Source organism: Sporothrix brasiliensis (genome assembly GCF_000820605.1).
Source record: "Sporothrix brasiliensis 5110 chromosome Unknown Cont18, whole genome shotgun sequence".
NCBI classification, from domain to species: domain Eukaryota; kingdom Fungi; phylum Ascomycota; class Sordariomycetes; order Ophiostomatales; family Ophiostomataceae; genus Sporothrix; species Sporothrix brasiliensis.
In genome coordinates, this window is record NW_024467137.1 from 3,264,575 (window position 1) to 3,277,133 (window position 12,559).

Consider the following 12,559-nt stretch of genomic DNA (forward strand, 5'->3'; position numbering starts at 1 on the left):
ATTGCAGGTCTCGTAGCGAACTATCTAGACTATGAACTCGCCCCTTCCTCCTTGTCCAGGCCCAGTCAAGGACGCAGACAGACAGGAATTTGCCGTTTTGTCTTTTCTTGTCACAAAACGGCTTCTCAAGAACATGACTTCGACCGTCCGCATGCAGTACGAAACATGCGCTTAGTAGACGCGGCGGGGCGGCGACATGGAAGCCTTGATGGTCAGGCTGCCGACGTTCTGCCAGCCCTTCTTGAGCAGGGAGACTAGGTAGTTGATGGCCAGCATGATGTTGGCCACCAGCTGCTCCTGGTCCATGCCGACGTTGCCGACGGCGACACCCATGCACAGCACCTTCTTCAGCTGGAACTTGATGGTGGACTTGACGTCGGTGATCTTGTCGGACAGCGACTCGGAGTGCGAGACGGGGGTCGGGAACTTGCCGGCCTTGGACAGACCAGGGCCCAGGATACGGGGAATGGTCTTGATCAGGGTCTCGGAGGCGATGAAGGCGTCGTACTTGCGGGCCAGCTTCTTGACGAGCTTCTTGTTCTTGTTGAGCTTCTTCAGGTCGTCCGACGACATGGCGTCGACACCGCCGTGCTTGGCGCGGTCAATGTCGTGCTGGTCACCCAGGATGCAGATGGCCATGTTGGGGCGGGGGACCGACGGCAGGCGGACGGTGCCCGAGAAACGCTTGTCACGCTGGGGATCATAGTTCTTGAGGCCGATCTGGAGCTCGACGGTCTCGAGGAAGTTGCGCTTCTTGGTCTCGTTCGAGTACTCGAGGACCTCGGCGACGTTGGCACTGGAGGACAAGTTAGTATTTGTCTTTTTTTTTTGTCGTTTTTCGTTTTTCTTTTTTTCGCTCGTCAAGAGCATCGTTATTCGTCGTTCATCATAACGTACCGCACTCCGGCGACGGTGATCTTAGACATATTGACCGTCTTCCAATAGAGAACAGAAAAATCTAATGGTGAGGATTATTGCGTGGGAATATGTTTGGGTTGCAGGACGGAAAGCCAGAACGAGAAGATGGATGGCGAGAAACTTTTAGGTGGAACGGAGGGGAGGGCACAGAAAATTCGCCCCACTTTTTTAAAAACGAGAAATGCATGTACCGAATTGTGGGCGTTGGCAAATGCCCTAGTGACGATGTCACGTGGCGTAATGCGTCATCTTGCACGTGATAAGTCAGGTGCTGGTATCTTACACGAACCGACCCCGAACCAACGCCAGTCAGAAATGCCGACTTCTTTTCTCTCTTGTCACTCCTTCTTGGCCTATTGAATTAAAGCATGAATATTTTTGTGCCAGTCACATATCAGTTGTGATAAGTGGCATTTGATGCCCCGCTTATGTGTAGGATCTGTGCTTGCTGGGAATCTGAAACGCTGTTTGCCTCACCAACTGCAGGCCAATGCATCCTGCCTGTGTTTCTCCAAAGGAACACAGGTTGCAGCCACCAGCAGCTCAGATATCACACAAAGCAAGCATTATCTCTGCAGCTCCAGTTTGTGACAACATTGTACAACGATATGTGGCCGATCTGCCTTCTGCATTGGCACTGCTTAAGCAGCATTGTAAGGCGGATCGACGCCGTTTTGAAACGGCAGGACCAGTGGTGAAAATTATGTGCACACCGAGAAAGGTGGCTCGGGTGGTGTGCCGTGAGACATGGTTTGGAAATACTCCTGTCGCCTGGACCCTGCTTGTTTGAGGCTCCCACGGGCCTCAGCGGCCGTGCACAATTATGTTGTTAATTTTCCGAGGCGCGGATGTCGGCTGCATTGATTCTACTGAGAACGTTTACCACTGATTCTTTGCCTGTACGAAGGTGCTCTCAACCAGGAGATGGGCGCTGGGCCCCTGTCTCTCAGCCTTGCCATGGATCGCCGCGGATCCGCACCAATCGCATCATTATCTTCTCTGAGCGTTAGAGTCCCGAGCGCGGAAATCCATGCATGTCCATCACGAAGAGGCTGTGTACGATGTAAGTCGTACTCGGCATATCGAACTGGGCTCTCTTAGCTGCCGGAGAAGTAACAAGGTATACGCATCCCTCCGTAAAATGCACGGTGTGAACACCAGGAAAAATAAACGAGCGAGTGCGTCCTCCAAGGAACAAGCGGGCAATCCATGTGGTCAGATCTCGAATATCAAAAACGATGATGCAACGGTGAGTTTGAAGATGGACCAACAACTCCCAGAAGAGCAAGAAATGCCCCCTATGTTCTGTTTAAAACGTCGGAGGCTACCATCGAAACAAAATAAAACAAGACTGGTGAGTATGGTGGCGCTGAGGCAGACGTTTGCCACTTCGTTTTCTGTTTCCCTTTTTGGACTACTTTCATAATTTATCGATATTATCCTCCTGCCATTTGTTAGTATCTCGTGGTTTGACAAAAAAAAAAAAAAAAAAAAAAAAAAAAAAAAAAGAAACGGCGTGCCATCAGAAGTGGCTCTGTTCATGCAGGACGATCCGATGCCCATCAGGAAATCATAAAGCATGAGGAAAACGGAGGCCTTCCAAGTAAAATAAAAGTAAAATAAATAAATGCTTCAATACAACGAAATCACGACTGATGTGATACGAACGAACCGACATTCTGTCATCCCGAAGCAAGTCTACCCCCTTACAGTCCGTGAGGCGCTCCGCAGTTTGCCGTGACTCTTGTGCATTATTATCTTGTGGTATATATCTTGCTCTTTCTCGCCATCCTTGGTTCGGATCTTCTGGTCTGCTCATCTACAAAGCAAGGACCTAGTTCGCCAGTGTCCTCGCTCCTGCTATCCTTTTCCCTCTTCACAAACTCCGCTGCCATGGAACGTCCACCTGCACGGCGACTGGCATGGCCGTCGCTCCATTTAGCCGACGCGGGCACGCGCGGACCGGCCATCATGATCCTCATGTCCGTCCTCATCGGTGTCACAATACTGCTCGTTGGTGTCCGCATCTACACACGGTGCCGCATCACCCGGGGACTTGGCTCAGACGACGGGCTGATTCTCCTTTCCTTGGTGAGTCCACTTTGTTGTTCCTCTTCATCTCGAGCCAGGTCGTTGACTGACACCGTCTCCAGACGATTGCTGTAGCCTTTTCTGCTGCCGGTATTGCAGGTGCACTCACGCTGCAATGGGGTCAGCACGTTTGGGCCCTCATGCCGAGTTCTATCGTTCCGGGCCTGAAATTGACGTGAGTTTCTTCTTCTCCTTCTTCTTTTTTCAGTATGCTCACTCTTCACCAGCCTCGCGATGCAAGTACTCTTTGACGGCGCGACCAACCTGACCAAGTTGTCCATGCTGGCCCTCTTTATACGCATCACGCATGCCAGCGGCCAGCACGCAGCCCGCCGCATGGCCTTGTGTCTTGCTGGTGTCGTGCTGGCCAGTATTGTCGTCTTTCTCCTCGTCGACGTCTTTCAGTGCCGTCCCGTCGCGGCCTACTGGTCCCTGTCTTCCTCTGGCCCACGCCACTGCATCAACCAGGCCAGCCATCTGCTGGCCGCAGGCATCATCAATACGGTGGCCGACCTCATCATTGCGGTCGTGTTTCCCTTCCAGTATTGGTCGGCTGTCGACAAAGCCAAGGCGACGGCTACCGCGACGGCTACCGCGACGGCCACCGCTGCAACGGTATCGGTGTCGCTACCGGCATCCGCGTCTGCGAGTGCCCCCACGGCCAAGCAGCCTGATATGCCCTGGACGCGCGGCCATAGTCGGAGCAGAAACCAATCTGAATCGTCCACCTCATCAGAAACAACAGCAGTGTCGCTGCCCGCGTCGTCGGCGTCGTCTGCTCCTTTGATCCGCGGCACGCGGGTTGTCATCACGGGCCCGGCACCCTCCAAGCGCAGACGCCTTCGTCTCTGTCGGCCACCGGCGATCGTGACCAGCCTCTTTGTGGGTGGTCTCCTGGTAGTCGCCGCCGGGGCTGCTCGCACTGTATTTACGTGGAAATCCATGACAAGCGCCGATGGTGACCTGACTTGGAACACGGCACCGGCGTTGATGGCCAGCGCCCTCGAGCTCCACATTGGTATTGTTCGTTCTCGTCCGTGACCCCGACCGTCTGACTGTGAATGAGTTGCTGTGTCCCTCTGCTGACTCCACAGATCGTGGCCTCGCTGCCGGCACTGAAGCCGTTCTTTTGCCGTTTTCTTCCCGACCGCTACACCGCGGCCCAGTCTCGCCTTTCGAGAGAACGAAATTCATGGCCCGGTCGATCCGAAAAACGGACGGGAGCAGCGCCCTCCAGAACCCGCTCTCTCTTCTCACTGCGGTCCATGCTCTTCATTGCTCGTGAGAACGGCAGCGCCAAGCCGAGTCGACCGCCGCTCGATCTCAACAAACCCCTGCCAACACTCAAACGCCCAGAAGACGACGATGCGCAAACAATGCTCAAAACCGCGCGGCCGGGGTTCTCCCACAGCGTCTACGACTTCCAGGCCGACCCCGACGGCTACATTCGAGTGCATAAGGTGGTTTCGCACACGCCCACACCGGACCCTGGCAACACTGTCTGATATCGAGTGGACAAGATGTATATACATACTATAAGAGTTGTAGATTGCTGCTTTGGCATGTCGTATGTCTGTAAAAAAAGAGGTATATCATGCGAGTCAAAAGCAAAAGCAAAAGCAAATGCAAATGCAAATGCAGGAAATAGTATTCAACAACGGGTCAAATTCCCAGGAGAGATATATAGCGCCATGTAAATAAAGTCAACGTGCTGGATAGATGTCGGGATGCTCGGCTTCGTGCTCAGTGCTCAGCCTTTGCCTCGGGTATAACGCTTTCGGCGACACTGGCCTCCACGGCAGACATGTCGCTGTCCTTGACGGCCTCCTTTGCCTCCTCCTCCCCCTCCCCATCCCCGTCCTCATCCTCTTCTTCCTCCTTCTCCACTTCAGAAGTAGCCTCATCGGTAGGTGCTGACTCGGGCTCATCAGTAGCTTCCTCTTCCACGACGGCCCCTTCCACAGACTCGACGTGGCTCTCGTCCTCGGCCTCCCCATCCTCCTCAACCGGCACCTCAGCAACGGCAGGTGCGTCCTCCTCTTCAGCTGCCTCCTCAATGGATTCTTCTTCGACGGCTTCCTCCTCCGCTTGCTTTTCCTCGACAACATCCTCTTCGACAAGTTCTTCTTCCTCCTCGGGACCCTCTTTGACAGGCTCTGTCTCCTTGGCTGCAGCACCGGCATAAGAGTTGGGCACCTCCTCCTTCACAGATTCGGCAACCTTTGTGGGCGGGGGGAAGTCTGGGTTGCGCGTAATGCACGCAGGCGGGCGGTTGGCCAGCGATGGTGGCTCCGGGACGGCCTTCTTTCCCGTGGCGGTAGCAGCCACGCTCTCCCGCGGTGCCGAGCTCTTTCGTGCCGTCTTGGTTGCGATGGGGACCGCCGCCACATGCGCCACGACCGGCTGTTTCCGTGGCGGTGACAGCTGCGCCTTGTCGGCCGTCTTGAGCGCCGAGGCCTGCGTCGGCCGCATCATACGCGCCAAAAAGCCCTCGTCGACCTCCTTCTCCTTTCGGGTCACCGGATGGTCGCGGGCGGTCTGTTTGGGCGGCGGGCCGATGCTGGGCCGCGGCCGGCTGACCGTCGAGCTCTGCCGCCGAAGCGTCCTTGGGCCAACAGCAGCAGCAGCAGCAGCAGCAGACGACGTGCTGGTGCGGCTTGGCGAGCGCGCCGCCGAGGCGGAGGATGCCGGCTGGTGCAGCGTCAGGAAATTGCCAGACTGCCGCGACAGGGACGGCCGCGGCACGCCGGCCTTGGTGGCCGACGACGCTGTGTGCGTGGTTAGGCTGGACGGTAGCTGCACGGGCCGCGTGGGCGACTTGACCTTGGGCTTCACAAAACCGATGCCGTTGGGTGGGAACGTCTGGACCGCAGCGGGCTTTTTGGCCCCGGCCGCCGACGAGGAGGATTTGCTGCCCGCCGTCAGCTTAGGCGCCGTTGCCGTGGTCGTCGCGGACGCTGGCTTCTTGCTGGGCAGCTTGGACGTCGTCGTAGGTTTGGATGATGACGTTGTCGTCGTCGCCTTCGTCGCCGTCGTCTTGGCCGTCGTAGGCTTGGCTGGGCTGGTAGGTGTCTTGGGCGTCTTGACCGTGGGCGACTTCACAGCAAGACCGGGCGACTTCGCTGCGGGCTTCGTAGTATCCCTGACCGTCGCAATGGCCTTCGGGGCGCTCTTTCCAGCGCTTGTAGCGATCGGCTTGTGCGCCTCCTTGCCGCCGGGGCCTGTGCTGGTGACCTTTGGATGCAGCGGGAGAGAGGAGGTAGAGGCAGCCGAACGCGACGAGCCCGTCACAGGTGTATCCTTGGCCACCCCGTTGGCGGCACCGTTAGTGCGGGTCGCCGCCCGAGGCGCCGCTTGGCTCGAAAGACCGCCCTTGGGCACGTTGGCAGCCTTCTTGACGCCATTCGACGCAGGTGCGGGCGCATCCAGTGTTTTCTTGGGCGTGCCCGATGCAGGCTCGCCGTCGGCTGGCTTGGGAAACAGCTTTCTGGGAGTCGGTGCTGGCGATTTGTCTCTCGGAGCGGCCTTTGCATCCAGAGACTTGATGGTCTCGTCTTTATTTGTCTGCACTGGTGTTGGTGCTGAGACCTTTGCCTTAGCCGGTGGCTGGGGCTTTGGGGTAGCTTCCCGTACCGGCTTTGCCACAGACACAGGCAATGGTGCCTTTGTCGGTGTCACTGGCGTCGACTCCTCCGGAATGGGCGCTGGCATCCGCTTAGGTGTCTGTGTCGTGGGCGCCGGCTTGGAGTCCTCCAACTTGATGGGCGACCTGCTTCGGGCCGGCGAAAGGGGCACGCCCGGCACGGCAACGTCGGATTCGGTTCCACCGGAGAGCGTCCTCGACAGTGTCGGAACCGAGTCGCTGCTCGTATCGCGCTGGAGGCCGACCCGGCCGTCCTTTTCGACCGTGACGAAGCTCGTCCGCACACGTGAGAGCGGCCGAGGGGAGTCAGTGGCTAATGTACGGCTAGGTTAGCATGCAGTCGACAAGGAAGTAGGGGGTAGCGCAAAGGGACGTCGTACGCGTAGTAGGCAGACCCTCCCGGCCGCGGTCAGGGGGGCTCGAGTCCCCCTTTTGCTCGAACATGGCGCGAAGATTTTTAACCTGACTCATGATGCCGGTATTGAGGCGAGGTGACTTCTGGGAGGGAAAGAACGCCCCGAGACGGTTAATTTATGGCGGCAGGCGCCCTCGGCGCAAGGCAGTCGAGTAGGTTGCTCGGGAAGGAAAGAGCTGGTCGGCGCTACGGTCGAGGTCGTTCGGATAGGGAAGGCGCGACGGTAGACGTAAAAAAGCTGAGAATTGGCAATGTGCAAACAGGTAGTCGTGAGCGGACTACCGGTCGATTTGGAGGTTGAGTCGAATTGAAGAAAAGGAGAAACCGGAACGCAGTGCAGTAGCTCGCCTGGTCGAACGGATACTGAGGCTTGCTGCGTCAGGGGGGAGCGCGAGGATAGACTGCTAATGTAAAGGAGAGCTATGGAATAGGCAGTGGGTGTAAACTGAGAGGGAAGGATCCAAGAGCGTGAGTCGAGGTCAGTACTTCGTACAGGAAGGCACGATGCTGGGTTTGCGAGACGAGGCCACAGGAGGCAGCTTTCAATTCGCACCAACGGTTGTCTTTTCCTCGCGAACCTGGCCACACCGTTTTATTTTGGCTGGTTTCATTTGTGGCTGGAGAATGTATTTCGTAGTCTGACAGGCAGCAGAGTGTAGGAATGCCAGAGCAAAAGGGCATTGGAGTGGGACTTCTCGGGCCAACGAGGCGAGCCATGCCAATGGCTGTGTGGCACCCGATTTTAAATTATTGGGCCCTGAGGGCCAGACCAAGCTAGAAACGTCTTGTTTCAGGGAGCATGCAGCGCACCGTTTTTGGTGGATGTCCGTATTTGCAAAGGACACGCCGTAATCGCGTACGAAGCACGGTGCTATATGTAAACGTAAAAGGGCAACCGCGAACGTGGAAAACGGCAAGCAAAACAGGCAGGAAGATCAAACGGAGAAGCGGAAGGAGCAAAGGCGGCGACTCCGGCACGTCAGAGGAGAGGCCAGGAGCTTGTTTACGGGGGCACTCGGCTACAAAGGAGAGGAAGGAAACGAACGAGATGGAAGCTTCATACATCGTGCCGGCCACGTTCGAGGAAGCCTCAGACGACTGATGCATACGGCGTTTCGTATGCTGCGGTGTACCACGCGGCGGTTGGCAGTTTATGCGGCGGAGCCGCCAGGAACGTGACTTCCCTTGCCCATTAAACCCCTGACGCAACCTTCCCCTTTCCCTTCCCCTTTCTGTGGGATTTATGGGAAGGAGCCTCCAAGGCGTGTTACCAACCAATCGTTTCAACCGTTTCGGAGATCTGACAGGCCGTTCCCAGTACCCTGGACGCCGTATTGTTTCTTGTCAGATTTGGAAAGAGCGACTCGGCAGGAAGACTCGGCCAGGAAAGAGATGGAAATTCAGACACAAAACACCTTCCTTGAGCTCTCACCGCATATTGAATGTTGTACGAAATATTTACTATCTACTTACTCCGGTAGAGGGTGTCTGCTAGATAGGAAATGGTAAGTGCGCTAATCCATACCCCGTATTTAATATGAAAAATAGGGGTAATAATAGAAGAAAACCGTAATTCGTACCTGACCAAAGGGAGCAACCGCTTGGACCTTGCCAGTCGCTTGCTGCACTTTCCTCCTTCTAGAATCGCGATTGGTTTGCCCCACTTTGCGGCAGAGGCACGCCTGTCGCTCTTTCAGCAACAGCGCGATAGTTAGCGTGCTTCCGATAGTCGCGGCGAAAACGGTTCGCTCAAGCTGGCGGTACCCCGCCATTGCTAACAATTGCACCATTTTCGAATGTACTTACAGCGGATGGCGGCACGCTGTAAAAATTCATCAGAGAGTGCCAAAACAGCCGCCATCGAAATCGTGACCAAAACACCACGAACGACGTTGACGTTCCTGTTTTGAGCCATTGAACCGCAGCCATGGCAGCCAGAAGAACCCTGAGAATCGGTGCGTCCATGTGCCGCTGCTGACGAATGTAGCAGCACCCGTTGCTAACCGTGTCCGCTCATAGGCCTCATCCCCGGTGACGGCATCGGCAAAGAGGTGATCCCGGCCGGCCGGCGCATCCTCGAGGCGCTGCCCGCCAGCCTGGGCCTCAAGTTTTCGTTTGTCGACCTGCAGGCCGGCTTCGAGACGTTTGAGACGACGGGCGCCGCGCTGCCCGACGCCACCGTCGAGACGCTCAAGAAGGAGTGCGACGGCGCCCTGTTCGGCGCCGTGTCCTCGCCGTCGACCGCGGTCAAGGGCTACTCGTCGCCCATTGTGGCGCTGCGCAAGAAGCTCGACCTGTACGCCAATGTGCGGCCCGTCAAGACGGCGGCCGGCGAGAAGGGCGTCAAGCCCGTCGACATGGTCATTGTGCGCGAGAACACGGAGGATCTGTACGTGAAGGAGGAGCGCACGTTTGACGACGCCAGCGGGCGCGGCGGCAAGGTGGCGGAGGCGATCAAGCGCATTTCCGAGCATGCGTCGCACCGCATTGCCACGATGGCGGGCGAGATTGCGCTGCGCCGTCAGAAGATCCGCGATGCGGAAGCCGCCAGCGGCGGGCGGACGACCAGCATCCACGCGCGGCCCATGGTCACCATCACGCACAAGTCCAACGTGCTGTCGCAGACCGACGGCCTGTTCCGCTCGACGGCGCGCGCGGCGCTGGCGGCGCCGCGCTTCAGCAGCGGCGTGACCGTGGAGGAGCAGATTGTCGACTCCATGGTGTACAAGCTGTTCCGCCAGCCCGAATACTACGACGTGATTGTGGCGCCCAACCTGTACGGCGACATTCTGTCCGACGGCGCCGCGGCGCTCGTCGGCTCGCTGGGGCTTGTGCCCAGCGCCAACGTCGGCGAGACCTTTGCCATTGGCGAGCCCTGCCACGGCAGTGCGCCCGACATCCAGGGCCAGGGCATTGCCAACCCCATCGCCACGCTGCGCAGCACGGCGCTGATGCTGGAGTTTCTCAACGAGGAGGCGGCCGCCGCCAAGATCTACGCGGCCGTCGACGCCAACCTGGCCGAGGGGAAGCTGCTCAGCCCCGACCTGGGCGGCACGGCCAAGACCGAGGAAGTATTCCAGGACGTCGTCAGAAGGCTGTAAGGCTGAAAGTAATGTTGATTGCAATGCAAAAAAGTTCAATAGAATCCGGCTATAAGACGTGGAAAATGGAGCGCAACAGACGTTAGTGCTGACGGCGACGCTTACACGGCATGGTATCACCACGCGTTCCGTAAGGCGACTTGACACAAAAGTATTTCAATATTTCAGTATTTTCTTCGATTGACCTTAAAATTTGTATTGTACTGTGGTATAATTTCGATGCAACTACCTAAATGCACTATGTCTTGTATTTTCACGTTTTATTGAATGGAACACTTTGCCGGGAGTCCGCAAGGACCGGCCTTGGAGCCAGTCCCTTGCTGGGGGCCAGAAGCCGGTGCGGAAGAGCTGGGCGCGCCGGTGCCCGCGGCTGTGGCGGCGGAGCCGCTGTTCTGTGCCGCGGGTGCAGCAGCCGCCTTGGCCTGTCCCGCAGGGACTGCCTGCTGCCCGTCTGTGGCGTTGCCATGCAGTCATGCCACCTTGGAGACGATCTTGTAGAAAGCCTCGCCCTGGATGGTGGCAATCTCCTTCTCCAGAGCCGAGGGCTGGCGGCTGCCATCGGAGGCGGCGAAGGTGCCGGCACCCCAGGGGGAGCCGCCGTGGACCTCATCCAGGTTGGCCAGCTGAGGGAAGGAGTGGGAGTAGCCCAGGGGCACGTAGATGATGCCGTGGTGCGCCAGCGTGCTGAGGGACGCCAGAGCCGTGGACTCCTGGCCACCGCCGTGGGCGGCACTGCTGACGAACAAGCCGGCGTACTTGCCGGCGTAGCCACCGCTGGCCCAGATGCCACCAGACTTGTCCCAGAAGGTCTATGATGTCAGAGAGTTTTACCAAAAAAAAAAAAAAAAAAAAAAAAAAAGAAAGAAAAAAAAGAAACTCTCAGTGACCATATTCTTCACGTACCTTCCACTGGGCGGGGAAGTTGCCGTAACGGGTGGGGATGCCGAAGAGGAAGGCATCGTACTGGAGAAGGGTGGCCGGGTCGGTCAGGACAGGGATGTCCGTGGGCTTGGGCGGGGCGTGCATCTTGGCCAGGACCTCCTCGGAAAGCGTCTCCTCAACCTGGTACAGGTCGGCAGTGCCGCCGGCCTTCTCAATGCCGGCCTTCTCAGCCTCCGCCAGCTGGCGGATGTGGCCGTAGAGGGAGTACTGGCGAGCGTCTCTGTTAGCTTCCCGCCGTATGCACGTAGGCCGTTGGGGTGCACTGTGGGGAGCAGGGGCTACTCACGAAGACGATGGCGATCTTAGGGGCCATTGTGTCGATGTGTGTTGATATAAAAGGGTGGGTTTTGTTGACTGAAGAGATGGAAAGCGGATGGTGATGCTCTGGAAGACAAAGAAGAAGAGGCAAGAGCCAGCCGGGCCAAGGACGCAGCGGGAAGGCGCGTTATATACCCCGAACGCCACAGGGCGACCTGTGCTATCGTGCGAGCTTTGTCCTTGGTCGGCTCCCGCCCATTCCACCGTGCATTTCTGAGAACAGCTGGTCGAGCGGGCAACTGCGACCGGCCTTGGAGGGGAAAGAGCGAGGCTCGACTTTGCGGGTTCCTGATTTGGCGCATAGCGCATGGGCATAGCGCACGCCATCTGGGATATGCCGTAATCAATTGCAAAGCATGCTAAATCAAAGCTGCACGGCGCCATCTGGCCTTTGTAAGAGCCCCTCTCTAGCGAATGACTTGCGCATCTCTCCACATGGAACCGCATCGCTGCCCCTGCAACAGTTGCTTTAGCTCATCCCGCAACGGTAGCTTAGCATTCTTCAATCGCAAGACACAGAAACAGCTCCAGCACGGTTTCTCGGGACGAGCAACACGTACACTTCTTGGTCGATATCCGGTTGCTCCTTTCCCAGACGTTCACTGGAATGCCTTGAGGTTTTTCGTCTTGCGGTTAAGGCAGCCCATCAGTCAGTTCATTGAGTGTTTGTGAGAGGCGGCGAGCAGAAATCATGGATGGCTCAGGCTTGTCCTCAATGACGGGTTCTTGCTCTTGCCTCGCCCTGCAACATCAAGAGCAAAGGTACTTGGCCAAACCAAGCCCCCACGACACGATGTCCCGTCTCACCAACGCTCTACATTTGCAAAATGGCCGGCCGTGATGACAATTCAGCAGCTCGCGCCTCCGGAGAGCGCTATTGTCGGCCAAAGCTGTCCTCTTCCTATTCGCCAAGAAGGCCGCCTGGCCTACTTACAAGCGCGGTGGGCATCGGACGCCGGACGGAGGAACGGTGTTGCTTTTGTTGTTTTCAATCTCTTAGTTGTGAATTTGTCGTCTTTAGAAGCCCAATTGTCAGCCGATTCGATGCATGTTTTCCTGCGGAGTCACTGTGTGGTCCGGCCGCATCGTGCATATCGTGCAGACGAGCGATCCTGGCCGTTCTGTAAGACA

At 57.2% G+C, this 12,559-nt stretch overlaps 5 protein-coding genes across 5 annotated transcripts; 2 read left to right on the forward strand and 3 right to left on the reverse strand.

The window, feature by feature from the left end:
• Positions 1 to 171: 171 nt before the first annotated feature.
• On the reverse strand, positions 172 to 926 carry SPBR_01995 (large subunit ribosomal protein L10Ae; the record flags this gene model as incomplete). Its single annotated transcript, XM_040760304.1, has 2 exons — positions 172 to 796; positions 898 to 926. The coding sequence occupies 2 exons, from the start codon at positions 924 to 926 to the stop codon at positions 172 to 174; spliced, it is 654 nt and encodes a 217-aa protein (XP_040619865.1).
• A 1,885-nt stretch (positions 927 to 2,811) lies between these two features.
• Positions 2,812 to 4,514, forward strand: SPBR_01570 (uncharacterized protein; the record flags this gene model as incomplete). Its single annotated transcript, XM_040759880.1, has 4 exons — positions 2,812 to 3,009; positions 3,072 to 3,184; positions 3,237 to 4,032; positions 4,104 to 4,514. 4 exons carry the CDS (start codon positions 2,812 to 2,814, stop codon positions 4,512 to 4,514), a joined length of 1,518 nt encoding a protein of 505 aa, XP_040619866.1.
• A 238-nt stretch (positions 4,515 to 4,752) lies between these two features.
• On the reverse strand, positions 4,753 to 7,123 carry SPBR_01387 (uncharacterized protein; the record flags this gene model as incomplete). The annotated part of the gene is made up of 2 exons (XM_040759698.1): positions 4,753 to 6,965; positions 7,033 to 7,123. 2 exons carry the CDS (start codon positions 7,121 to 7,123, stop codon positions 4,753 to 4,755), a joined length of 2,304 nt encoding a protein of 767 aa, XP_040619867.1.
• A 1,871-nt stretch (positions 7,124 to 8,994) lies between these two features.
• Positions 8,995 to 10,168, forward strand: SPBR_01815 (uncharacterized protein; the record flags this gene model as incomplete). The annotated part of the gene is made up of 2 exons (XM_040760125.1): positions 8,995 to 9,022; positions 9,087 to 10,168. The coding sequence occupies 2 exons, from the start codon at positions 8,995 to 8,997 to the stop codon at positions 10,166 to 10,168; spliced, it is 1,110 nt and encodes a 369-aa protein (XP_040619868.1).
• A 260-nt stretch (positions 10,169 to 10,428) lies between these two features.
• Positions 10,429 to 11,423, reverse strand: SPBR_01893 (Trp repressor binding protein; the record flags this gene model as incomplete). The annotated part of the gene is made up of 4 exons (XM_040760203.1): positions 10,429 to 10,590; positions 10,648 to 10,977; positions 11,072 to 11,317; positions 11,397 to 11,423. The coding sequence occupies 4 exons, from the start codon at positions 11,421 to 11,423 to the stop codon at positions 10,429 to 10,431; spliced, it is 765 nt and encodes a 254-aa protein (XP_040619869.1).
• Between the last annotated feature and the right edge of the window lie 1,136 nt (positions 11,424 to 12,559).